The sequence below is a fragment of the Schistocerca cancellata genome, chromosome 12, assembly GCF_023864275.1.
Source record: "Schistocerca cancellata isolate TAMUIC-IGC-003103 chromosome 12, iqSchCanc2.1, whole genome shotgun sequence".
Classification (NCBI taxonomy): Eukaryota; Metazoa; Arthropoda; class Insecta; order Orthoptera; family Acrididae; genus Schistocerca; species Schistocerca cancellata.
Genome location: NC_064637.1, coordinates 13,752,083 through 13,779,715, shown reverse-complemented (window position 1 = coordinate 13,779,715; position 27,633 = coordinate 13,752,083). Strand labels below are relative to the sequence as shown.

At 41.7% G+C, this 27,633-nt stretch overlaps 1 protein-coding gene and 1 long non-coding RNA gene across 2 annotated transcripts in view; one reads left to right on the top strand and one right to left on the bottom strand.

Moving 5' to 3' along the window:
- LOC126109401 (PHD finger protein 14) overlaps positions 1-16,734 on the top strand; it is a 205,500-nt gene extending 188,766 nt beyond the window's left edge. Inside the window, exon 17 of the mRNA XM_049914432.1 lies at positions 16,243-16,734. Within this exon, the coding sequence (XP_049770389.1) occupies positions 16,243-16,263 (21 nt within the window). The 3' untranslated portion in view covers positions 16,264-16,734. The remainder of the gene's footprint in view (positions 1-16,242) is intronic.
- LOC126109406 (uncharacterized) overlaps positions 1-27,633 on the bottom strand; it is a 91,354-nt gene that overhangs the window by 37,941 nt on the left and 25,780 nt on the right. The window lies entirely within an intron of this gene.

Below are 27,633 nucleotides of genomic sequence, written 5' to 3'. Positions count from 1 at the left end.
ATAAACTGCTTGCTATGAGCATGACGTCACAACTGTTCACATTAGGTTCGTTTGACCAATTGCCAGCGGTCTGTTGCGCATGCGCATTTGACTCGCGTATAAGCAGTACCTTCTCCCGCTTCCCGCTACTTGAAGTTTGGCTGTTAGCTGTATCGGTAGTAGCAGCAAGCAGCCAGATGCAAACGAGAAAATTTTTTCTCCTGCGCCCTAGCTGCCAGATTCACGCTTGCACAGAGTTGTAGTGGGGAGGGGGTTCTCCACGTGACCCGTGTTTATGTTAAGTGATTTTGCTGCTTCTCTTCGTGTACAGCTCCCACATCAAATGAAAACAAAACGGATTTCTGTGGCCAGAAGTTATCAAGTGAATTAAAATACATTCACATAATTACGGAGGGCAAAAATATATTATTAATTTCAGTTTTCTGATTTTATTTCCAAGTTTGTAGCAGTCAAGCATTAATCGGCTTGCAGAACAGTGAAGTTAATTTTGCAAGTTTGCTAAAAAAATTTGGCTTTATTAATCTTTCCACTGAGGCAGTCATTTTATTTGAAACGAAGTGTTTCATTCTACAGTATTGCCTAGTTCCAAGCAAAGCTGAATTTCAAGTGCACGCTATCATCTTCTGCCATATATGGCATTATGCCATAATAAAGAACCAAAAATGAGATCGCAGAGTACTGATACTCCAAGAAAATTTACATCCCAAAAACAACACTGACAAGCTTAATACACACGAACATGCGGGCTTCCTGCACCAATACAGTTGCACACGCACAATAATGCCTGCTTTTCTGGCCCTCTATGGCAACTGGTAAATCGAACCTATTTCTAACAGTCTCCGGGTAGTATGGCGAACAGTGGTTAGAAAAGCGTTACTTTCAAAGTAAATTTCTTTTTACTCAAGATGAATTATGTTACGTGTGAGAAAGTGGGATGAATATCTAAATCACAGAGCATTCGAAACTGATCAGTTTGAGGACCAGCCACTTACAAGAATTTCGAGACATTTATGTCAGGATTTTAAATTTACTGGCACATTTGTGTGATGTATCTTAAAGCATAACACATGCAAAAAAAAAAAAAGAAATCAATATTACATGTGAAAACTTAGCCTCTGTTGTAGCGTGGTTAATCTTAGAGACCAAAATTATATGTGAAAGCTTAGCTTTTCTTGTAGATATATGGTACTGTGTACATTAATGTAAACCGTTAACTTTTCCTCTTGCGTGTCTGCGCTATGTAACCAGTGATCTTGCTATTGGCTGACTATAACACGTGTCCTATGCTCTGAATAGCTGCTGTCATCGGCTGGCGAGATCTCGTGGCTTGAGATATGACTCGCTTACAAAAGGACATCGCAACTCGGTTTCAACGCCCCGGAAACTAACGCGCTGTGTTTGGTGCAATTCGAATTTATACTCTCGTAATACGAAAATATGCAGCGTATATGTTGCTGCAAATCAAAGGTCTTTCCAAAACTTCTCTCCTTTTTTTTTTTTTAATTAAAAGTCTCTCCAAAACGTCTCTGCCCCGTCTTTTCTTTTTTTTTCCGGAAAGTTCTGCGCGATTGTATAAAACGTTAACCCTTCAAAGGATTGATAAGTTTTACAGTTCCGAGGGAAAATCTACGGAAAACCTACTGTCACTTAGCACAGAAAAAGTGTATTTTTCGCCCGGGAAAAAAGCATATTTTTTAAACGGGATATCCGGGAGAAATCCGGGAATAATCCGGGAATTTTTTTTTTCCTTGTCCCCGTATACACCCTGTAAGGTGACAAACAGAAAAGGATGTAAAGGAATGTTGTGTGTAATAAGGGGAAAAAGAGAGTGAACTGCTGGGGAAGGGAGTAATGAAACATCAGAAGTAGAGGAAAATGTGAAGCTTGTTACCATTACAGCAGTGGTGCTGACTGCAAAAGTTGGTTCGTACAGCAGAACACTCGGACCATTCCTTATAGTGTATCCAAAAACATAACACGAGGCGGCAGGTTTTTTCAGGTAAAAAATGTGCTTATTTTTCCATGTAGTCACCTTTTACCTCAGTACACTTCAACCGACACACGTCCTGCGAGTAGATTCTACCCTCGAATTGTGACTTTTGACAGTCTGAACATTATCAGATTATAGCTACAATAATTTTCTCACTGGACTCAAAGTGTTACCCAGCCACAATTTTCTAAAAATGAGTCAACTGATGGGACTCTTTATGCGAGCCGTATCTGGTCGATACAGTGAATGTTCCTAAAATTTGTTCTTTGTATCTCTTGGGTCAAAGCCTCTTCTGTGGATTTTGGAAAGGTAACTACAGATGCTGTTGCAGTCACATAGGAAATTTTACTTTTATTTTCCCAAACAATTTCAGTCCCACAAAAACTAGTTCAAGGAAGCTAAGTAATATTTTGTGAGGGACTGGCGACTGCTGTCTGCAGCGGTGTAACTGTCCACACAATATCCTGTAGCTGCGTGCCAGCAGTGGCTTCCACACACAACTTCTGGATTACCAGTTCTTCTTAGTTCCACAGATGTCCACTGGGCCCTACGAATCCATTTAATCTTCACTCTTACCAGCATTCCTCATCCTAGGTTTTTCTTCCACAATCTTTTTTCAATTTTCCATTTACAGTCTACATTTTCACTCTGCTTCTGGTTACATACAATGTGTGTGTGTGTGTGTGTGTGTAGGGGGGGGGGGGGGGGGGGGGTTGCCAGTCATTCGTTCATTGTGTAAACACTTAGGGTGATTATGCTGGGTGCTTATTATTAAAATTAAACTTTCCCCAATTTAACACATTACAACACAAAAACTTTACTGTACAAGCATTAAACTTGGTAGCATTAATGCTGAGGACACGTGGAAGAGAAATAATGTAAGATCAATTCAACTGAAACACTTTTGATGTGGTGTTACAGTACATCATGCCATTACTGATGACGCCCATCAGCGTCCAGAAGATGCTGAAACCGCAGAATTGCATTCTGCACAGCAGAACAGATTGTGTCCGTAGCTATGCTGGCTACTCCTCTTGATTTGCTGTGCTTCAGATCAGCTTATGTGTGAATTGCCCCCTTCAGGTAGACAACCGAAGTGCCCCCCCCCCCCCCCCCCAGTGCAGTTTTCCAGTCCTTGCACTGAGTGTCAACTATCTGTGAGTCTTTTACATTTCACTACAACTTTCTGGTGCAGCACCTTTCCTGTAGCATGGCAGTGTTGTCCACACATGGCCACGTGCTACGTGGAGCTTGTGATGTTATCCACTCGATGATTTATATACACTGTGAATGTTAATTTCCCTGTAACACATCCTTAGGATACGGCCGAAGTGAGTTGCACGTCTGGTTTTTTTCCTCCCGTTAAGAATGACGGGCTATGTTCTGTCAACCACTAAGTCACGAATCCTGTCACCGAGCTGTTCTGTAAGCTGCTGCTGCTGTTTTCTTTTTCCACTGGCTGACAGTGAATAAATGTGTCAGATGCATTGCAGAAGATAAGGAACATATTGTTCACCAGGGAGCAGCTGTCTGCTGCCTTGTGGACAGACAGAGGAAGCTAAATTTCAAAAGACTGCTGCTTGTAGAATACACTACTGGCCATTAAAATTGCTACACCACGAAAATGACGTGCTACAGACGCGAAACGTAACCGACAGGTAGAAGATGCTGTGATATGCAAATGATTAGCTTTTCAGAACATTCACACAAGGCTGGCGCCGGTGGCGACACCTACAACGTGCTGACACGAGGAAAGTTTCCAACCGATTTCGCATGCACAAACTGCAGTTGACCGGCGTTGCCTGGTGAAACGTTGCTGTGATGCCTTGTGTAAGGAGGAGAAAAGCGTACCACCACGTTTCCGACTTTGATAAAGGTCGGAATGTAGCCTATCTCGATTGCGGTTTATCGTATCACGACGTTGCTGCTCGCATTGGTCGAGATCCAATGACTGTTAACAGAATATGGAATCGGTGGGTTCAGGAGGGTAATACGGAACGCCGTGCTGGATCCCAACGGCCTCGTATCACTAGCAGTCGAGATGACAGGCATCATATCCGCATGGCTGTAAAGGATCGTGCAGCCACGTCTCGATCCCTGAATCAACAGATGGGGACGTTTGCAAGACAACAACCATGTGCACGAACAGTTCGATGATGTTTGCAGCTGCATGGACTATCAGCTCGGAGACCATGGCTGCGGTTGCCCTTGACGTTGCACCACAGACAGGTGCGCCTGCGATAGTGTACTCAATGATGAACCTGGGTGCATGAATGGCAAAACGTCATATTTTCAGATGAATCCCGGTTCTGTTTACAGCATCATGATGGTCGCATCCGTGTTTGGCGACATCGCGGTGAACGCACATTGGAAGCGTGTATTCGTCATCGCCATACTGGCGTATCACCCGGTGTGGTGGTATGGAGTGCCATTGGTTACACGTCTCGGTCACCTCTTGTTCGCATTGACGGCACTTTGAACAGTGGACGTTACATTTCAGATGTGTTACGACCCGTGGTTCTACCCTTCATTCGATCCCTGCGAAACCCTAAATTTCAGCAGGATAATGCACGACCGCATGTTGCAGGTCGTGTACGGGCCTTTCTGGATACAGAAAATGTTCGACTGCTGCCCTGGCCAGCACATTCTCCAGATCTCTCACCAATTGAAAACGTCAGGTCAATGGTAGCCGAGCAACTGGCTCATCACAATACGCCAGTCACTACTCTATATGAACTGTGGTATCGTGTTGAAGCTGCATGGGCAGCTGTACCTGTACACGCCATCCAAGCTCTGTTTGACTCAATGCCCAGGCGGATCAAGGCCGTTATTACGGCCATAGGTGGTTGTTCTGGGTACTGATTTCTCAGGATGTATGCACCCAAATTGCGTGAAAATGTAATCACATGTCAGTCCTAGTATAATATATTTGTCCAATGAATACCCGTTTATCATCTGCATTTCTTCTTGGTGTAGCAATTTTAATGGCCAGTAGTGTACTTACCGATTTCTAAAGAGGTGGTATTCATTTCCTGTGGAGCTTGTCATATGCTGTCAAAAATGATGTTTCATAACACTACAACATAAAATCTTAAGTGACATAGGTCTATAATTACCTGCATCAGTCTGATGTGCCTTCTTAGAAGCTGATATGTCCCACACCTTTTCCCAAGGTGCTCTAGTGATCTACGATAAAACTGCTGCTACGAAGAGAGCAATTTTTTATTATACTTAAATCGTAGAGGTTTCAATCCATTTTCCTGTGTTAAGCAACTTTATTTGTTTTCTGTATCTCTCAGTTCAGCATTTGGGTTACAATTGAAAGGAAGGACAGTAGTGTGATCTTCCATAGCATAAGATTACATTGTTCTCCTTTCACTAACTCGGATTTGTTTGTCGTTGAAGCTTTAACTTTGTTTAAACTTGTGATGAAGCACTTTTTGCTTCTGTAGTGCAGTAACTAATTTTTCCATCACTTCTGTATCAGTTTATTTTGTTAACCAACGTAACGAGGTAATCATCAGACTTTAACTCACTGCTGTCACCAAGGAGGATACATTATTCATGAATGACACTGAGTAAGATTCTCCTTATTGAGAGTTAAGAACGAACATAGAGTAAATGTAATCTCTGGTAGTGCAGTGGTAACATATTTAAAAAATGTTAAACTGTAAATAAATACAGAGGGAATAAATCATAAAAACATTAACATTAATCCTAAAAACAATTTAAAGTAAATTAACAAGCCCAATAAAATAAAATTAATACAAGCTAAGAGCACTGAAGAATAGCCTGAAAATTTATTACATACTTCTGGTATGAAGATTTCTTTTGCTGTAGAGGTGGTGTACATATTATAAAACTACAGACTATATGGAGTACATAGGCAGTCATAATAAATAAGTAAATAAAAACAGTGGAAAAGGAGGAATAGAACTGAACAGCGTGGAAAGAATTGGAGAAATGTGAGAACTAAGTGAAGTTTAGAAGAGGGGAGGTATTGAGCTGTGTTTCATCACTTTGTCTCTTGTCGATTGCTGGGTCTTTCATTACAGGCCATGCTTCTGTCCCGTGGAAAACCTATCACAATCAGGAGAAGTAATTTTGTACCTACCATTGTCGGCTGTCAATTTGGTCGTATTTTCACTACTGAAAATACACTGCACTGTGTTCTAGGAATTCTGTACTTGCAGGCTACACTACGTGACACCTCTCCTAGGTACAGGATCATACACAGTCTTCTGCACAAACACTGGAAGGAGCATAGAGGTGTTCAATTTGTAGTTTTTACTTCATACACGAGATGCAGCAACTTCTACCTCGGCTATCAAATGGCAGCAGATCTAGGCATCCCACACGACCTTGCTAGATACGTGTTTAAAGCATCCAGAATGAATTGTCACTGTGCTTTACAGTGTGTGCCATTCTGAAACTTGCTGGCAGATTAAAACTGTACGCCAGATTGGGACTCGAACCCAGAACCCCGTTTTGAGAGCTACGCTATTACCGACTCGGCTGTCTGGCACGACTCGTGGCTTGCCCTCACAGCTTTACCTCTGCCAGTACCTCTTTTTTCTGAATGGCCAGCTGGACAGCTAAATTGATAAGAACAGTTCTGGGTCTGAGTTCGGTACACAGCCTTAATATACCAGGAAGTTTCACATTTAAAGTTTATCGGTCAGTACTCGAGGATTAGTACACCGTTTTTTTCAGCTCGAGAGATGACTGTTCAGATAGTCTGCAATCTGCTTCTTACCACACACAGTAATCAGAAGCATTTTTTATCTTTCTTAACATTTCTCTTAACACACGGAACCACCGATTCCAAAATATCCTTACGGTTGGCTATTCCTTCCTATACATGAATCGAATTGATATTTTTCACTGAGCCTTCAGCCTAATTGCTCAAGGCAAATTTCAGATATGGTGTTTAGTACAACCAAGTGAGTCCCCTAAGCATTTTTTTTTTTTTTTTGTCTCAACCTCTGCATCATACTGGACCACACTGGGAATATCCCAAATTCCTTTTCTTCTTTTAAGAAAATGTTAATGTGGTTATTCACACAAGATGTACACAGAAATAGAACTAGTCGTACATTTACAGATCTGGCTCTGTAGAATTGATCCCGTCTTCAGCTGGTCGCTAGACCCCCTATATAAACTGACAGTTATTCTAATAAAACAGTGTGTATTTTTCATAAACAACTTGCTGTTAACTTCACCAGTTGCAGTTTCATTATCTCTGTGGAAATGTTTGAATAGCTGCAGCTGCCACCTGGCAACCTAAAATATATATCTGTTATGGCACTGACACCCCCAGTAACTTGGTTTGTCTTTGGAGGGGCTTTTGGTAAAGGTTTACATCTACAAAAATTTGTACACACATTTATTCAGCTCATAGTTTTGCATCCCAACACGTCAACAACAGTTGATAATGTTGAAATGATAATGTCCAAACTGTGAAGAAAATTGTTTTGGAAAATCGTCAAATTACCGTAAGAGAAGATACTGAGGATGTTGACATATCGGTCAGAACATGTTTTGGGCATGAGACGTGTGTCAACGAAGTTTGTTCCAAAACTTCCCAATTTTGATCAGAAGAACTGCTATGACATCAAAACCAAAGCCCGATTGTCCTACTGGAAGTGTCCCAGGAGAACCCGAGACCGAGAAAAGTACACCAAAGTTGATCAAATGTTAAAAGTTTTGCTCACTCTTTTTTCAATTACAGTGGCACAGTGCATAATGAATTTTTGCCTCAAAGTCGTACGGTCAGTAAGGAGTATTACCTTGACATTATGCACCGTCTGCGTGAAGAAATATGCAAAAAAGTCTGGAATTGTGGGAAAACAATTCATGGCTTTTGCATCATGACAATGCACCTGTTCATTCATCATTGCTTGTGAGGGATTTTTTGGCCAAAAACAACACAACAATCGTGCCTCGGCCACCATGTTCACCAGATTTGGCCCCCTGTAACTTTTTCCTGCTCGCAAAAGTAAAGAGATCTATCAAAGGACGAAGATTTTCAATGACAGGAAATGAAAACTGCATTGCTGGAAGTACTCAAGGCTGTACCAAAAAGAGCTTATGTGAAGTGCTTCGACAATTGGAAGAAGCGTTGGCAGAAGTGTATTGTATCTAAGGGGGATTACTTTGAAGGGACAACATGAATATTGATGAATAAATAAATATTTTTTCATAAAAATGTAAAATCGCCTTACTTTTTTTACACATCTCATACTAATAAACCAAAGCCTAGCACCTACTTCACCCATGACTCGGCCCATGTGACCATTCTATTTCATATCCCTACAAAGTGTTTTACCCAGGTACTTGTATGAGTTGGTCAATTCCCACTGTGATTCATTGATATTATAGTGACAGGATACTACATTTTTGTTTTTTTAAGTGCACAGTTTTACATTTTTTATCATTTAAACCAAGTTGCCAATCACTGCACCACTTTGAAATCTTATCCATGCCTCCCAATATTTGTACGGCTTCATTCGTACTGTACTTCATCGTAGATAACTGCATCCTCTGGGTAAAGTTTGAGGTTATATATTAATGCTCTTCCAAACAATAGTAAATTGAACAGCAAGGGTATCTACGTCTGACAATGATTCTCCATCCGAGGCGACATGCTGCGTCCCAGTCCAGTCACATCTTTGTGTGCGAGTTTTCTTCTGTGCATAACTACTGCAAACTACATCAGTTTCACCCTATGTACTGTATTCAGGACCACATGTCACTCTACTGTTATGAAGCACACACTTGCGTCCAATACCAAATTAACTTATGTGAGATGGATCAGTTTGCACTATCAAACCACTCCTTCTGTCAGTCAATGTGTGCAATGAAGCTCATTTCTCTACAGTTTTATTCAGTAGACTTTCATTGATCTATCCATTTTCCCTTCAAGCAGTCTTGTATTGCACCACATTTCAAAAGCTTCCATTCTCTCTTTCTATGCGTGCTGTTTATCATCCGCATATCACTTCCACTGCATCACAAACAAATACTTCCAGGAAACACTCAAATTTATTTTCATTATTAATTTAGTTCTCTTTTTGGGGAAATGGTTTCTTCTTATTGCCAGTCTAAGCCGAATATCATCTTTACTTCTGCCATCGACAGTTATTTTGCTGTTCAAATGAAAAAACTTTGCCTCTACTTTGAGCATCTTACTGCCTTATCTGAACCTCACAACTTACAACATGAACAGAGCAATAAAAGCCCTGTTCACTGCAACATATAATAAAAATGTATTTTCCTTTTTGTGAGCACATTAGTGCCATATCTCGAGCACTTTAAGTACCCAGAGAGTATGTCCTCAGTGAGCAGTAAGTGACATCAGTCTTTCACTGCACCTCTCTCATAAGTCCTTGTCATTAAAATACATCTATGAGTTATCACTAAGAAAAAGTATATTTGACCACTGAGGAAAAATACTACAGTGTCAAAAGACAAAATATTTTATTTTTAATAATTTGTAAACCAAAACATTATTTCAAATTTAAAAATAATATTTTTTTCCATTGAAAAAGACAAGTAAAAGTAGAGGAAAGATGAGATTTCTATCTCATCTAGAACATTTGTTTCTTTTCTAGCAATATTATGAAAAGGAAAGTTTGCTGCTTAGCATATAGTTGACACACACACACACATTTTCTCTGGCTGCCGAGGCCAGACTATTAGCGACAGTGTATGATGGGAGAAGCAATTTAGGCACGAGGATAAGGAGGAGTCTGGGGGCGGGGGTTGGGGGGGGGGGAGGACAGCAGTGTAGGGGTGGGGGACGGAAGTGCTGCTTGTGGGAGTATACAGGAACGGGATGGAGAGAGGGTAGGGCAGCTAGGTGGCCAGACTGGAGTAGTTGGTGAGAGGATGTATGGGACAGGTCTTGTATCTAAGTCTGTTACAGGTATGCGAGCCACGAGGGAAGGGGTCGTGTAGGTAAGGACGAGGATATTGCTCAGATTTCGTGGGTGGTGAAAAACCGCTGTGGAAGGAGCAAGAAGTAAATTGGGTAGGATCTTCCTCATTTCAGGGCACGACGGGAGGTAGTCGAAAGCCAGGTGGAGAATGTGACTCAGTTGCTCCAGTTCTTGGTGGTACTGATTCACGAGGGGACTGTCCCTTTCTGGCTGGACGGTGGGTCTTTGGGAGACGGTGTGCGACTGCAGAGACCGGCACGGGAGAACTGTTTCCGTACAAGCTCGTTAGGGTAGTTACGGTCTGTGAAGGTCTCAGCGAGACCCTCAGTATATTTCGAGAGGGACCGTTCACCGGTACAGATGTGACGGCCACGGTTGGTCGGGCTGTACGGAAGAGACGTCTCGGTATAGAAAGGGTGACAACTGTCAGAGGGGAAGTATTGCTGGTGCTCAGTAGGTTTGATGCACACAGAGGTACTGGTGTAGCTATCTTTGAACTGCAGATCAGCATTGAGGAAGGTGGCTTGTCGGGTTGAGGAGGACCAGGTGAAGCAAATGGGGGAGAAGGTTTGAGATTCTGGAGGAATGTCAATAAGGTGTCCTCACCCTCTATCCGAGTCACGAAGATCGACCTGAATCAGGTGAGGGGTCTGAGTTTTAGGTGGTTAGAAAGGATTCCAGAAGATGCCCTACGAATATGTTGGCATGGGATGGTACCGTGCTGGTGCGCATTACCGTATTCAGGATTTGTTTTGACGCCTTCAAACGACAGTAGCTGCGATCGAGGATACAGTCGGTCGGGGCAGCCGGGAAGGAGATTCCGGTTCGGAATCGGCCTCGTCCTTCCCTACTCGACCCCTGCTCCCGACCCCTTACCTCGTGGCCCGTACCCCTGTAATAGACCTAGATGCGAGACCTGTCCCGTACATCCTCCCACTATCACCACCACCACCACCTACCTCATCAAAGGCAGGGCTACCTGTGAAAGTAGTCACACGATCTACAAGCTAAGCTGCAACCACTGTGCCACGTCCTATACGGGCACGACAACCGAGCTGTCTGCCCACACGTACGTCCACCGTCAAACTGTGGCCGAGACACAGCCGGATCACGTAATTGCCGAACGTACTGCTCGATTCTGCGTGCTTCACTTCTGTGACTGCTTCACAGCCTGTGCCGCCTGCATCCTTCCTACCATCACCAGCTTTTCCGAATTGCGCAAGTGGAAACTATTTCTGCAATATATCCTACATTTCCGTAACCCTCCTGGCCTCGACGTTCAATAGCAACTGTCCTTCATGCACCTTTCCTGTTCCCACTCCGGCACTACACAGCTTTCTGTTCCACCGACACACCCACACTCTTTATACTTCTCACCTTTTCCACTCCCTTCCGTCTAACCTCGCGACTGCACCTAGCTGCCCTACCCTCTCCCCACCTCGTCCCCATATGCTCCCACGTGCAGCACTTCGTCGTGCCCCACGCGTACCGTACTGTCTCTTCCCCTCTCCACCCCGGCATCCTCCTTACCTCCACCACGGTCACGAAGAGATCAATACACCAGCAACATCAATGCGATATTTACATCTGCGTGCGTGCATGAATAATCTGATGTGGCGGAGGGTACTGTGTACCAGTAGTAGTCATTTCCTTTCCTTTTCCACTCACAAATGAAGTGAAGGAAAAATGAATGTCGGTATGCCTCCATACAGTCCCTGATTTCCCTTATCTTGTCTTCACGGTCCTTACACAAAATGTATGCCTGAGGCAGCAGAATCATTCTGCAGTCAGCTGCAAATGCCAATTCTCTCTTTTTTTTTTTCGATAGTGTTTCATGAAAAGAATACTGTCTTCCATCCAACAATTCCCCTTTGAGTTCACAAAAATTTCCATAATATTAACATGCGACTTGAACCTGCCTGTAACAAGTCTAACAAAAGCTTGAGAATTTATTCATTGTTTTCCTTTAATCTGTCCTGTCGGGGATCCCAAATAGTCGGGCAGTACTCACGAATGGGTTACACTACCAGTAGCGTTCTATACGCAGTGTCCTTCGTAGACGAGCTGTAGTCTCCCGGAATTCTCCCAACAAACCGAAGTCGACCATTTGTCTTCCCTAGTACTGTCCTTACACACGTATCATTTCACGTCGCTTTGCAATCTGGTCTCGGGGAACACAAAGAGAAAAAAGCTCAGTCCTACTGAAGACGAATAAAGTAAATACGGCACACCAGAGAATAGTAAATTAAAATGGTTTACGAAATATCCCATTTTGGAAATAAGACTAGGAAAGAAAGGTAGTGTTTAATTTCTGGTCATTAGGAACGGAGCACAAGAACAGTTTGTAGAAGAACGTAACTGAAATTGATTGTAATTGTGTGAGAGGTACCCATCTGAAACTTCCATTATTGTTTTAGTGAAATTACAGAAAATGCAAATCCGAGTTGTCGGATAGGTATCGGAAACTCGGTCCTCCCGAATACGGGTCCAGTTCACAACTGTCAGTGCACCAACTTAGCAGAGGTAAAGGGCAGGGCTAGGAGAGCAGTCGGGAAGTTAAAGTTGGGGGCGGGTGATCCGAGTCGGTACCGCAGTGGTTACGACACTGTCGCCCTCGACAGTGCGAGTCGTTCTCACTACCCTCGCTTAAGTTTCCTCCTCTCTCAGTCCCGAACACTGTATCGTTTATATTCTGTACCATTCCCTTCCATTTTTGTTCGAGAGAAATTACGTTACTTTTCTGAGGTAAGCTCATTTTCTCTCTCTCCAGTTTATCGGCATTAATATTGCAAATGTTTTTACGCTTAGTTGACTAGATGCTGTGAGATTTTTCTAATAATATCAGTTATTTGGACATACACAGAAGACCATTCCCAATTCTACCACAGAGCTATAAGTGATTACAGTTTCACTTATTGCGAATCGGTGCTTTTTACGAGGGTCTTACGAGCTGGGCCCAAAAGGTGGAGACCGTGGCACTTCTACACCAGATCGACTCGAGAAACATTAGTCGATCCGGGAAATAAAAATACCACAGTATTTGTCGTAAGTTATATCGGGGGAGGAAATGTAGTGGAACACTCAAATCTCGGCAACTGGAAGAAAATTCGGAGCCCGGTCTTCACAGTTGTGGTGCAGAGTCTGGGCCACTGCACCGCCTGTCGCCGTTACTGCACAGCCGAGTGCGCGTCTCCAGATCGGTCCACCGTGTCACCTGGCACAGTGGGAGCTCACGTCCCGGCCCTGCTCACCATTTTCTTACTTGCCCACAATTAATACGCATTCCGTCTCTCTGACACTTCCCCGTCCCCTCCCCGAACTGCGAGGATCCGCTCGCACTCTACTTTTGAAGTAGAGTGCACACTGTCTTTTTAAATGTGGAAAACTCCTAGTACACACACTCTCCACATATCTCTGTACTTTGCACGTCACAAATTTTACTATATATTTAGGTCTCTCGGTTGGCACTAGAATTCCTTTCTCTCACTTCTCTCACCTTTCACCTCGCACACCGGTTTACCGACGTGAAAAATGGCGAAATACACTGCGGTCGGGCGTCCGTGTTAAACTGTAGACCCCCGTATAACTGTTTGGGTCACGTCTAGGTAGGTGTACGATCTCTGTTATAAACTCTGGAGATCTCGAAACTGAGGCTGCTGTCGGACGGGCACGACGTCTCGTCCGTCTTCTCGGGCAGCCGGAAAACGGATCTCGCGCCACGACATTTTTGCATTTTCGTTTCTCGGAGACTACTAACTTTGGTTTCGGAACGAGAATGACTTGTAGAAAGGTGAGTTATTTGCTTAATGTCTTTCATTTATTGGAGGACTTCGATTGACCTCAGAATCCGGGTGGTCCTTATCACAAGTAGTCGTACCTCTATATGTAAGTTCAAAAAGAAACTAGCTGGAGGCACAATTACAGAAACCGGTACCTGTACGTTAGAAGTACTGACCCCGGCTGTCGAGACACTCGTTCCGCCGTGAGGCGAGGCGGTGAATGGCTGTCTCGTAAAATTCCAAGGGCTGCAGTGTTAACCGGTTCCGCACGTACCAGTCGATGTTGTCGTCCGAGGTCAACGGTTTGCCCCTCGGAGCCTTTTTGAGGGGACCAAAAATGACGTAATCTCGGGGAGAAGTGTCTGGACCGTGTGGAGGGTGGCCGAGAACCTCCCATTTGAATTTCTGTAGGAGTGCCGTGACCGTGTCGGCCGTATGGTGCTTTGCACTGTCGTGGAGCAGAATGACCCCACAGGTGAAATTGCCCGGTCACTTCGATTTGTTCGCTCGGCGAAGGGTGGTCGAGGCTTGCGAGTAATACTGGGCATTCACTGTTGTCCCTTGCTGCAGGAAGTGAATCGGAAGGGGGCCATCTCGGTCAAAGAAGAACGTCAGCATACGGGCACCTCAGACGACGACGTCCAGCTGTACGTGCGGAACTGGTTAACGTCGCAGCCCCGGGAATTTTATGAGACAGTCATTCACCGCGTTGTGTCACAGTGGGACAAGTGTCTTAACAGCCAGGGTCAATACTTCTGACACACGGGTACTGATTTCTGTAACTATGCCTCTGGCTCGTTTCTTTTTGAATGCCCCTTATACGAATATGTAGATCAGTGATAACTCCGTGCGCTGGGATTCAAATTGGGTTATGCTGGCTTGCGATATGGGGAGGATCCGTCTGTACCACATTCCTCGGCTTTTGAAAAGCACTTGCGACTGTCGAGGCACAGACTGGCTGTCGACACTGAGCAAAAGTAAATGTACTGCATTATGTGCAAGTAGGTGGGGAAGACTCTCAATTGTTCAGCTACACAACTGAAATTGAAACGTCAGAAGTGATGATGACAACTGTAAAATATCTAGGAGTATTAATGTCAAGTGACATACAGTGGAGTGACCACATAAACCTGTGTGTAGAAATGGCAGATACCAAAGTGAGATTCGCTGGTAGAAAACTGACGAAAAATAATTCGCCTACAAGAAAAGCAGCTTACAAAAACCTTATTCGACTGATTGGGTACTGCTCGGACTCTTTCCAGATAGAATTAAGAGAGCATATAGAAAACAATCAAACAGGACCAATGTGTTTCATCACGGGGTTTGTAAGATATCACTGAGGTGTTCACTGCTATTTAAGTATGTATCCCAAAAGAATCAACTCACATACATGTGAAGTAATGATCAGAAAGTCCAGCCGGAGAATTCACCCCACGTACCAGCTGTCAACCGTGACTGGCGGGTGGGGGCAATATATTATCTATAACATACCTTAAAGTTAACAGTAAAAATTAGTCTTAAAGCCCGTATTTAACACGACAGCACCCCGGAGCTTGTCCTTTCGGAAACTTGATAACGCGTCGAGTCATTCTTTTCGAACTCGAGCAGTCTCCCACGTACCTCCTCACCCTCTCACGCGTCTGCTCAGTTGTAGATGTGACAGACACTTCCTCACTTCCACTGGAACGCATGCCATCTCTCGCGGATACGGAGACCTTTACGGGTGGAACTGTGGGACGTGGGTGACGTCAAAACTGGTGACGGGTAACACACTGTATGTTAAAAGGTACTTGTACGAAAGGCACCACGTAAGGCTCGAGAACCGTCTGTCGCCAAAGAAAATTTCCGAGTTCCCTGAAACTCGTATTAATGCGAGCAGAGAAAAAATATTGGCACTTTTCCTAAGTTCTTAATGTAGCACAAAAATTCTTGAAAAAAAACAACATTTTGCATACTTAAATAAAAGAATCGGATGTCTGACACCTGATTATTTTTCACAGTGCAGGAACAAACACACCAGGTACGGACTATACAAAATTAACACTACAGGCTTAGTACGAATAGCTTTAAGAGACACTAGTAGTTTCCAGTGTCATTTCGTAGACAGGAGACAGTTAAAAATACATAATGATACAAATTTAAATTTTGATACGTTGCTGATGTGACTTACTGTTTTAAGAAATACCAGGAGCAAAACACAATAGAGTTCAGCAGGTAAAATGAATGAAAAACTGAAATTTAAATTAAGTTTTGTACATTAATGTAGTGAAATATTCTGAATGGTCCCCTAATAAAGAACTGGGGCTCAAAATGTGTAAGCATGTTGAACCCAGTATTTTAAAAAAGGCCTATAATGTAAATTTATTCCTGCTGTGTATCTGTTTCCTGGCATTGTAAAATCACAAACTGAAAACAGTTTCATTTGAAAGGTTCACTATAATTTTTGTCAAGAAGTAATTGGCTGCCCCCTCTTTACAACGTTTCATCCAGTGTGGATTTACATTAATGAAGGTATGTTTTGTTTTTGTTGCAGGAAACTGATTCAGACAACTAGTACTGAGAGGGAACTTTTTTTTTTTTTTTTTTTTTTAAGCTCAATGGCATTTATATCTTATCTTATTCTTTTTCTTAATTCATAATTTGTATGTGAACAAATTAAGTGTGATAGAGTATTTATATCTTATTCTTTTCCTTAATTCATAATTTGTATGTGAACAAATTGAGTGTGAGAGAGCATTTATATCTTATCTTTTCCTTAATTCATAGTTGGTATGTGAACAAATTGAGTGTGAGAGAGGAAATCTATGCAGAAGCTTTCTTCCAGTTGAGGAAATCTATGCAGAAGCTTTCTTCCAGTAGTGTATTTTCACAGGTGCAGGCAGCTGCCTGCTCCTTTTCTTCCCTTTGAATGTAATTGTTTGACACACAATCAGCTGATACAGCTGCTACAAACTTCCTAGACCATAGTGGTTCTTTTGTATTACTTTCTTTTTAAACCAGTATTGTAATGGTATAATAAACTACTTTTACTGCAAACTGTGTTTCTTTGCTGCTTTTACCTTCTCCTATCCCAAAGATCCATGAGGTAAGATTTAAACAATGTTTTTCTTGTAGATACATGTGGGGGAAGGAGCGGGGGGGGGGTACATGCTACATGCAGTGCCAGATGCGTACCCTTGTCTGGCAGTTGTGTGGGACGTGGTCGTTTTGGAAAGGAGAGGGAGGAGTTGCTTACTGTAAAAATGTTGACTATTCAAAGATGTAAGTAAATGTATTGTGTACTTGGTATCACTCAAAGAGGACACTTTCCAAAACCTTAACAACATTCTTGTTCCTTCAGTTATTTATATTATACTAAAGATTTTATTCTGGCATATCTTTCATCTTTTCTTTTTATTCAAATTTCCTAAATTGTTTCACTGTGGTATTCATCTAATTTTGACATATTTTGCTTCCATGCACTTAGATGCTACTTTTACATGTTTGATACATTTTTGTATAGTTTTCCTCAGCTTTTGCCTAATGTTATATCGATTGACAGGGAATTATTGTGATATTTCCAAACATATATGTGCAGTATACATGACCACAACAGCATTTCCTTATTGAACTGCAGTGTTGTTGTAGTTTTGTCAGTAAAGACATTTTCAAACAACAACAACAATGCACCATGCACTCCACATAGCTGATGACGAGGCAATTTTCTGGTTTGAGTTTTGCAACATCACAGTTTAATAAGGAAATGCTTCTGTGCTTGTGTATACCATACGTATAGGTTTGTAAATATTTCAGTAATTCACTATCATCCGATATGTCCTTAGTCTCCGGAAAAAACTAATTGTCAAGAATAAGACAGATGTTGACAACACCAGGAAAACAGAATGAAACATGAAATGAGAAACTCTGGAACCCAGATCTATAAGTAACTAGTACAGACAGAGATCAAATGGTGCCCAGCAAGTCACCAGTACATTGGAGACTGTGTATTAAAATACTATGGCCGTACCAGGAGAATGAAACCTAAGGATAATGCATCCACTGTGAAATGAGTTGGGAAAGTAAAAACGTTAACTTGTAAGATATCACACAAGACGATTTACAGAAAACAGAATTTTTCCTATCCAAAACTGAACAAGAATCATATACATTCCTTTGGATTTTTTTTTTTTTTTTTTTTTTTTTTTTTTTTTCAGTGCACCATATCTCCCGAATTACTTAATCAAAATTAATGACTGAGACATAATGTTCAAGACCTTGTTCACCACTAATGATGAAAAATACACAAATAGGTTAAAGTTATTGTTTTCATTAAAAACCTTTATTTTGAAAACATTTTTATAAAAACAACGCAGAAGGTTCCAGTTGACAATTTGTTTAACTAGCATGCATGACAGCTGTTGCTGTTGTTTTGATTCATTGCAAGTGTGGTCTATCACACAATTTTGGTCATACACATAAATGCAAAGAATTTAGACGTCACCATCTATTGACAATCCTAATTTTACCATAATGCACAATAGTAGTTGGAGCTGTTTACTTTCTTTAAGCATGCGACGTGTACTGCACAAATAAACTGAATTATGTCAACTTTCATTGTCACAAGTAAGTACCGTATACCTTTATAACTTAAGGTGACTAGGTCATCACTGCTAAATTTACTGACTCCAATAAAACTGTGGTTATACCCCACTCTGATCCAACAGTACCTTTCCAAATGATAATAAAACAATTCCCAATAAAACTATCCTTCACTATGACTGTTAATAAAATGCAAACACTTAAAAACGCTGGATTGTATTTACCAGAACCTTTCTCTCACACAGACGGTTATAAGTGGCTTTTACATAAGTTCGCACAGCGGTTATATTTATGTTTGTGCTACAGACATGTTGGGTGAAAAGTAAATCATGGTCACATAAGTGGTAACATTGCTTTCAAAAAAGTTTTGTAAAATAAAGAATTTTTAAGAAATGAAATAAATCGGACAAAATCAATATCTGCTTTTTATATGTTTTACAGTTAACCATATTGTGTATATAATGATATCGATTTTTTCCTGTGAGACTAATTTTTGTTATTAATATACAGAAATACTATATATTTTATAAATAAATACTTGTATTTACTTATTTCTCCTTTACTATATTATTTCTGTTAGAGTGCAAATTATTTGTACAGGTTGACTAATAACAATCATAGAAAAAGAAAGGAACAATGTTGTTTGAAATAAAGAAAAAACTACTTTGCAAAGGAACGAATGAACTATAGGCACTGACACAGGCCGACTAAATTTTCAAACACAAAGAATGTTCACTCTGCAGCAGAGTGTCCACCAATTTGAAAAGTTCTGGCCAATTAAAACTGTTTGCCAGACCAGGACGCGAACTTGAAAAATTTGTGTTTGACGGGCAAGAGCTCTTCTGACAGCTATCTGGGTGCTGCCCTCATAGCTCCATGTCCCCACTACCTCATCTCCTACAGGAATTCTGCATATCTCGCAGGACGAGCACCTCCAGGACAAAGAATATCCCAGGGAAATGGCGATCATTGCCGGAACGAATTTTCTCTCCACAATGGAGTGCACCGATTTGAAACTTCCCGGTAGATCAAAAGGCAAAGGTTCTGTGTCGGGTGCCAGTCCAACGTGCAGTTTTAATCTGCCAGGAAATTAAAAAAAATCTTTAATATGGCTGTGGTTGGATAGTAAGGGCCAGTTACTTTTAACATGAAAAAAGGCCAATTCATTAATAATTTCAAAATTTGCTTCTGACTGCAAAACAAATTTCTTTCTGACCTTCTGTGTGAGTGTATGCCGCCATAGATTTTAGCCAGTTTTCCACTAAGAATATCACTTTCTCACTGTCCTCCAATTATTCAAATTCACATTAGTTTTGTGGGTGTGAAACGATCAAAAGAGAACCTGGGTGTGAGATTAAGATTGTAAGGAAGGTGATAAAAATCTGAACTTTTCTTTTTCTTCTTAGTTTGTGTGCATCTGCAGTATCGTGAAGGAGAACAATTAAAGACCTCGACATTTCCTACCGTCAGTTTTCCACTGAGTGGTGTAATGGTACTTTGACTACCGTGCCTCCGCCACAGCAAAGATGTGATTTACGATCGCGCATGCAGAAGAGTGACAGATTTTCATAAGTAATTTTGATCTTTTTTTTTTACTTTTGTGTAGGTGCTTGTTTTAACAACTAGTCATTACTCTCTTCTTATCTTGTCTTCATACGTTTAAGATGTGTATTTTTGGCGCTGATGTTAAAGAATGATTTTAAGTGGAAATTAAAACTATATTCTGAAACGAACACATGGCGTCTTCAAGTTATTTCAGTAGTGACTTGCAATGGTTATCGCCAAATTTATAAATTAATCCAGACAGTGAAAACTTTAAGAAATTTTCATCAGACGGAGAACAAGAGGACCAGCGATCAATAAGAAAAGGACATCCTACAAGAAAATCAAGAAGTATTCCAGATGCAGCCACGAAGACTATATTATAATAGATACTAAGTTTCTGACAGAATTATAAGGTCAATTTCAACTTATTTCTGATGCTATTTCCTTACAGTCACTTTTTGTAGTGTTGCAATTCACGGTCAAATTACAGCACTATCTCAATCAATAATACAAAGTCCACCTTATCCATAACTTATTCCATCAAAATTCAAAAACCAATCAGATCCACGGCAGAATCCTGAGTAAAGAAAACACTACAGTGGCACAATTTAGGAGTGTTTCCCAGAGGTGCTTTGATGTACCGGTGGCTCGAGGTCCCACAAAATTGATCAGAACCGCACCCTTGTAGTCACAGAAACAGTTGACCTGATTTTCCATTGAAACTAATTTTTTTTCCAGTTTAGGTGTAGAGTAATGACCTCACTCAGAGAATGCCATTAATATAAGCACCAATTTCTGAACACCACATTTTATCTCAAGTGGTGATAAGAAAATGAAATTCGTCTGCTCCTCAGGTAGAGCGGTCGAGGAAAGTTTTGAGAGCATTTTCAGCTGACCGCATTGTGTCTCATTTGTGATTATTTGTCAGTGTTGTACAATAGACATTCGAGCACCTGTCAGTAAGTGACAATTCATTCTAATTCTTACGTTTGCAGCTGGACGAGGTCATCAGTCCAGACAACTTATCTACCACTTCTGTGACCACTGTCAACACTGCGATGGCCTTCTGTGAACTTGTGACATTATTGCACCACTTTCTCTTTGCCCATTTCATTGAACCTGTGTTTTTCACACAGTCGACAGTGAATTTCAATAGCATTTTGACCTCGCACATTTGGCATTGAAAACACTGATTGACACACAACTCTCAAAGGCAGTCGACAGTAGACCAACTGCAGCACGAAGGTTATATTGCCGACAGAGCAGTTAACACTACTGTGTGTGTGCCAAATTGTTTATATTCTGATCGGCCCACACTTTCTGCTTCACAGCTTGGCGAAGCAGAGAACGGAAAGCGGTAGCCTGCGTCGAACGGAAAGTGGCAACCCTTGCCAGACCATCCTCACTGGCAAAAGGCAACCTGTGATTTTTTACAGAGACCGCAGCAGTCAGTTTCACAAGAGACTGAAAGATTAATTGATTTGCTGCTTTCAAATGTACTTTTGTGCGATATACAATGTACCGAATACAAAAATGTATCGAAGTAGTTGGCAACGTGTAAGGAAATACGCACTTGTCCGACTTGTTTGAAAATTAGTGCACACATGATGCTACGAGTATAATACCACACAAATACTGTCTGCAACATATAGTAAAGCTGATACAATAATGTGCTTGCAGAAATTTGGAACCACCGGAAGTACTGCAGAGGTGCGGCGGCTCGCGCGCCTCAACAATACAGGTAGCCACACCGTAGATGCGACACGAGGAGGGATATCTGCAGAGAGGCCAGGCAAACATAATTATGGTTCCTGAAGAGGGAAAGCAGCCTTTTCAGTAGTTGCAGGGCCAACAGTCTGGATGATTTATTGGCCTGGCTTTGTAACATCAGCCAACATGCCCTCGCTGTGCCGGTACTGCGAACAGCTGAAAGTGATGGGAAATTACAGCCGTAAATTTCCCTGAGAGATCTACCGTACCGTTAAATGGTGAGGGAATCGTATTGTGCAAAACATTCTGGAGGTAAAATAGTCCTCCATTCAGATCTCCAGCCGGCGACTGCTCGGGAGGATGTCACGATCAGGAAAAACGAAACTGGCATTCTATGGATTGGAGTGTGAAATGTTAGATTTCTTAGTCGGGCAGGTACGAAAATTTACAAAAGGAAATAGATCGGTTAAAATTAGATATAGTGGGAATTAGTGAAGTTTGGTGGCGAGAGGCACAGGGCTTCTGGTCAGGTGAATACAGAATTATAAATACAAAATCAAATAGGGATAATGCAGGAATAGGTTTAATAACGTATGATATAAAATGTACACTGGCAATTGCAAGAAAAGAGTTTCTGACGAAGACAAATTTGTTGACACCGAACACACATTTAAGTGTTAGGAGACCTTTTCTTATGTCTGGAGTGTAGCATTGTGTGGAAGTAAAACATGCATGATATACAGTTGAGACAAGAAGAGAAGCTTTTGAAATGTACTGCTACAGTAGAATGCAGAAGATTTGATGGGTAGATTATGAGAAAGTAAATAGAACTGAGAAGACAAGAAATTTGTGGCCAACTTGACCAAATTTGTTAACACTGAATATAGATTTAAGTGTGCCAAAGTCTTTTCTGAAGGCACTTGTCTGGAGTGTAGCCTAGTACGGAAGTGATACGTGGACAATAATCAGTTTAACAAAAAAGAGAATACAAACTTTTGAAATGTTGTGCTGCAATGAGTCTTGAAGATTAGACGAGCAGACTGTGCAACTGACGAGTAACGCAATTGAATGGGGGATAAAAAGAAATTTATTGCACAACCTGACTAAAAGAGGGGACCAGTTGACAGAACACATTCTGAGACATCAAGGAATCTTCAGTTTGGCATTGGAAGGACAAAAATTGCACACGGAGACCGAGATCGTAAGCAGGTTAAAATGGATGGGGGTTGCACTAGTTACTAGGAGATGAAAAGGCTTTGCAAAGGATAGAGTACTGTGCAGAACTGCATCAAACCAGTCTTCGGACTGAAGACCACAACAACAAGCATTACTACACAGAGACTAAGCCTGTACTCAGTAGTAGTAGTTGTTGTTGTCTTCAGTCCTGAGACTGGTTTGATGCAGCTCTCCATGCTACCCTATCCTGTGCAAGCTTCTTCATCTCCCAGTACCTACTGCAGCCTACATCCTTCTGAATCTGCTTAGTGTATTCATCTCTTGGTCTCCCTCTATGATTTTTACCCTCCACGCTGCCCTCCAGTACTAAACTGGAGATCCCTCGATGCCTCAGAACATGCCCTACCAACCGATCCCTTCTTCTAGTCAAGTTGTGCCACAAACTCCTCTTCTCCCCAATCCTATTCAATGCTTCCTCATTAGTTATGTGACCTACCCATCTAATCTTCAGCATTCTTCTGTAGCGCCACATTTTGAAAGCATCTATTCTCTTCTTGTCCAAAATATTTATCGTCCATGTTTCACTTCCATACATGGCTACACTCCATACAAATACTTTCAGAAACGACTTCCTGACACTTAAATCTATACTCGATGTTAACAAATTTCTCTTCTTCAGAAACCCTTTCCTTCTCATTGCCAGTCTACATTTGATACCCTCTCTACTTTGACCATCATCAGTTATTTTGCTCCCCAAATAGCAAAACTCGTTTACTACTTTAAGTGTCTCATTTCCTAATCTAATTCCATCAGCATCACCCGACTTAATTTGACTACATTCCATTATCCTCGTTTTGGTTTTGTTGATGTTCATGTTATACCCTCCTTTCAAGACACTGTCCATTCCGTTCAACTGCTGTTCCAAGTCCTTTGCTGTGTCTGACAGAATTACAATGTAATCGGTGAACCTCAAAGTTTTTATTTCTTCTCCATGGATTTTAATTCCTACTCCAAATTTTTCTTTTGTTTCCTTTACTGCTTACTCAATATATAGATTGAATACCATCAGGAAGAGGCTACAACCCTGTCTCACTCCCTTCCCAACCGCTGCTTCCCTTTCATGCCCCTCGACTCTTATAACTGCCATCTGCTTTCTGTAAAAATTGTAAATAGCTTTTCGCTCCCTGTATTTCACCCCTGCCACCTTCAGAATTTGAAAGAGAGTATTCTAGTCAACATTGTCAAAAGCTTTTTCTAAGTCTACAAATGCTAGAAACGTAGGTTTGCCTTTCCTTAATCTAGCTTCTGAGATATCTAGGGTCAGTATTGCCTCACGTGTTCCGATATTTCTACGGAATCCAAACTGATCTTCCCCGAGGTCGGCTTCCACCAGTTTTTCCATTCGTCTGTAAAGAATTCGCGTTAGTATTTTGCAGTCGTGACTTATTAAACTGATTGTTCGGTAATTTTCACATCTGTCAACACCTGCTTTCTTTGGGATTGGAATTATTATATTCTTCTTGAAGTCTGAGGGTATTTCGCCTGTCTGATACATCTTGCACACCAGATGGTAGAGTTTTGTCAGGACTGGCTCTCCCAAGGTTGTCAGTAGTTCTAATGGAATGTTGTCTACTCCCGGAGCTTTGTTTCGACTCAGGTCTTTCAGTGCTCTGTCAAACTCTTCACGCAGAATCATATCTCCTGTTTCATCTTCATCTACATCCTCTTCCATTTCCATAAAATTGTCCTCAAGTACATTGCCCTTGTATAGACCCTCTATATACTCCCTCCACCTTTCTCCTTTCCCTTCTATGCTTAGAACTGGGTTTCCACCTGAGCTACTGATATTCATAGAAGTACTCAGTAATAACTCAATATCAATCTGGAGAATTGTTAAACAAAAATCTCAGATGTGTAATTATTGAGCCTTTGTACCTTTTGAGTCAACAATCAACAATGCAGAACTGGGGCTAGTCAAGACGAGAGGTGGCACACGGTTCCTTTACGGGGGATGCTGTCGATGTGCTACCTTTGTGGTCAGATTCTCGAATACTGGAGAGTCCTACTAATTTTTTTGCCCACTTCAATTAAACTTCAGAAAAAGTGTTTTGGGAGTTCAGTTAACACACTCTATTGAGCAAATGTAGTTAGCACAGGTGGAAGTCATTAGCATATGAAAGAAACAACAAATGTTTCGTGTCATTACGTCATGTAATTTCCTGTGAAACTCAGACTGCGGGATGACATTTATGTTACTGTATTCTAGTGCAGTCTAAAGAGACATCTACAAATGTAATGTGCCTTTTCTACAGTGGGTAGAACAGTCATTAACCGTATCAAAACATTAACATTAAGCACCATTTGGAAAAGCAACAGAGAAGATACAAAGGTACAGATTAGCGGCCAAAGGCCCAAGCACTCTGCAGATTCCCCATTATCACAAGCGACGGAACGTGAAAACTCTGTGAAGTTCAGTACACTGCCTCACGTTCATCTCGCCGAGCCTCCTGAAAGCCAACAAGAGCTGTGCTCCGTAGGAGCGGTGCCTCCAAGCCTCAGCTTCAGACATTAGGGGCCTAGCCTTAAGACTAGCTGCTGCCTGTGTGGAAAACTTTGCTTTATATTAGCAACTGTAAAAAAAGTTGACAGTCATTATTTAGATATATGCGGAAAATACTCAGAGCAGTTCCCGATAATTTCTGTAATACACGAGACGACAGTTCGAAGTGTTTTTCTTGTCGGTTTAGGGTTTTAAGTCGCTGCTGGCTCACTCGTCGTAGTTGAAGGCGAGTCTGAACTCTTCACAGAATATGACAACCGACGTAATATCTGATATATTTACACCTTTTCTTCTGTCGCCGTGGTCGATTCTCTCGAAGCAGAGGTCCTGCCGATCGGTGCCTCCAAAATCCCGTGTGTAGCTGAGGATAGGCTTTACTTCTTCACATTCTGCAACTGTTATTGGAGCAAAATGAGATAACTTCTACGTGTGTCATGAAAAAGCACGTCCACTACTTCCCTTTAACAAACATGTATTTCCTTAAACGGGTGTACAGATCATTAGAGTGACTCGTGATTTAGAGTAGAACAAAACTTTTCGTACGATATACGCCTCGAAGGCTCAGTGTGACATCCGAGATTACAATATATTTTATTTGTAACAAAACCATCTCTTTTTTTTTTTCTTCTTTCCTCCCATTCTGCACCTCCCGTTTAATGTCTGCACGTATGAAAACAAACACCTGCTTAATCAAACAATAGCAACTCTACGTAGGAATATCAACAATGTAGGAGAAGGCAGATCGATACTTACTGTAAAGAAGGCACGTCAGGTTGCCGACGGGTACAATTAGAAGACACTTACGTAAAGCTTTCAGCCGCAGCCTTCGTCAGTAAAAGAGAAACACACACCATTCACACATACGAGCAAGCACATCTCACGCACACACAATCGCTAACTCCGGCAGCTCGAGCTGGAGTCAATGGTGTGATTGTTGTCTCTCTCTTTACCATGGCTTTACATAAGTGTTTTTTAATTGTGCCTGTGTGCAACCTGATGTGTCTTCTTTACGGTAAGTAGAAATCTGACTTTTCCTACATTGTTGTTATTCCTTACTTAATATTATTCTGTCACAATCATCTTTCCTTGTACTACACAACGGGGGGGGGGGGGGGGGGGGGATGTCATTTGCCTAACTAGCACGTAACACTTCTAGTTCCTCACAAAAACAATAAAATTCACAGCTGCTCACGTTTACTGCACAACAGCCAACTCGCTCGCAATGAGCAACTTCTGGCACAGGCAGGTCACGCCCAGCCCCTGCTCGACCGAGCCTTTACATTTTTTGAAACTGGCTCATCTTTAACTGCAGTAACGGTAATAAGCGCTCTCGCTCTCTCTCTTTCTCTCTCTGTATCGGCAGATGCTCTGCAGCAAACGGGCTACGGTTTCCTATCACACCCGTCTTACAATATCGGTTTGACATGCACCGGTGAGATATACTATGAACTGTGCAAAGAGTACTAATGTCACAAATAGCTCTTACAACCTAGCGCGATGGCCACAATTGCAGTGATGCTACTTGTTGAGGAAGTGTCGGAAAGAAAGACATTTATAAATGGGGAGAGTGGCTGGGCCACGTGCAGTGCTGCAGACGACCACATCGGTGCCCCGGTACATCTTTAGGGCAGGGGGTGGGGGCTCCTTCCACCACCGAGCCGTGTGAGCGACGGCAGATGCAGCAAGTGGGACGTGTCTGCCTCTAAGGCACAAATATTGTAGCTCACTTCCATAACTAGCATTTATTTTCAAGCTTTTATCCTTCTGCCAACACAATAAATTTATCCCTAAATTGGAGAAGTTTATTATGTGACAGTTACATGACAAGCACAATTTTACATCTTATTTACTAAACAAAGTACATTACATTCTACACAGAGATATGAAGGCAGTCCAAAAAGTAAGGTAACTTTTCTTTGTTAAGTTCATACACATGTCCCGAACTCAAGTGTACAGCATACACCATTTGTTTTTTACAGATAGATTAGATGCGTTTTAGTGTGCTCGGCAATTTTCGAGTATTATAAAAAATGAAAAAAATGTTTACACGTAGTACGAGCCCCTCCAAGATGGCAAAGTAGATGCCAATGACAAACCTCGCTCTGGACATCCCACCACATCGACAACAGATGATAATGTCGAAGCTGTGAAGAAAATTGTTTTGGAAAATTGTCGAATTACAGTAAGAGAAGTTGCCGGGGATGTCGGCATTTCGGTTGGCTCGCGTCGTGCAGTCTTTTTGGACGTTTTGGGCACGAGACGTATGTCGTCGAAGTTTGTTCCAGAACTTCTCAATTTTGATCAGAAGAATTGACACGTGAACACCGCTCGGGAGGTCTCGAACGACATCGACGG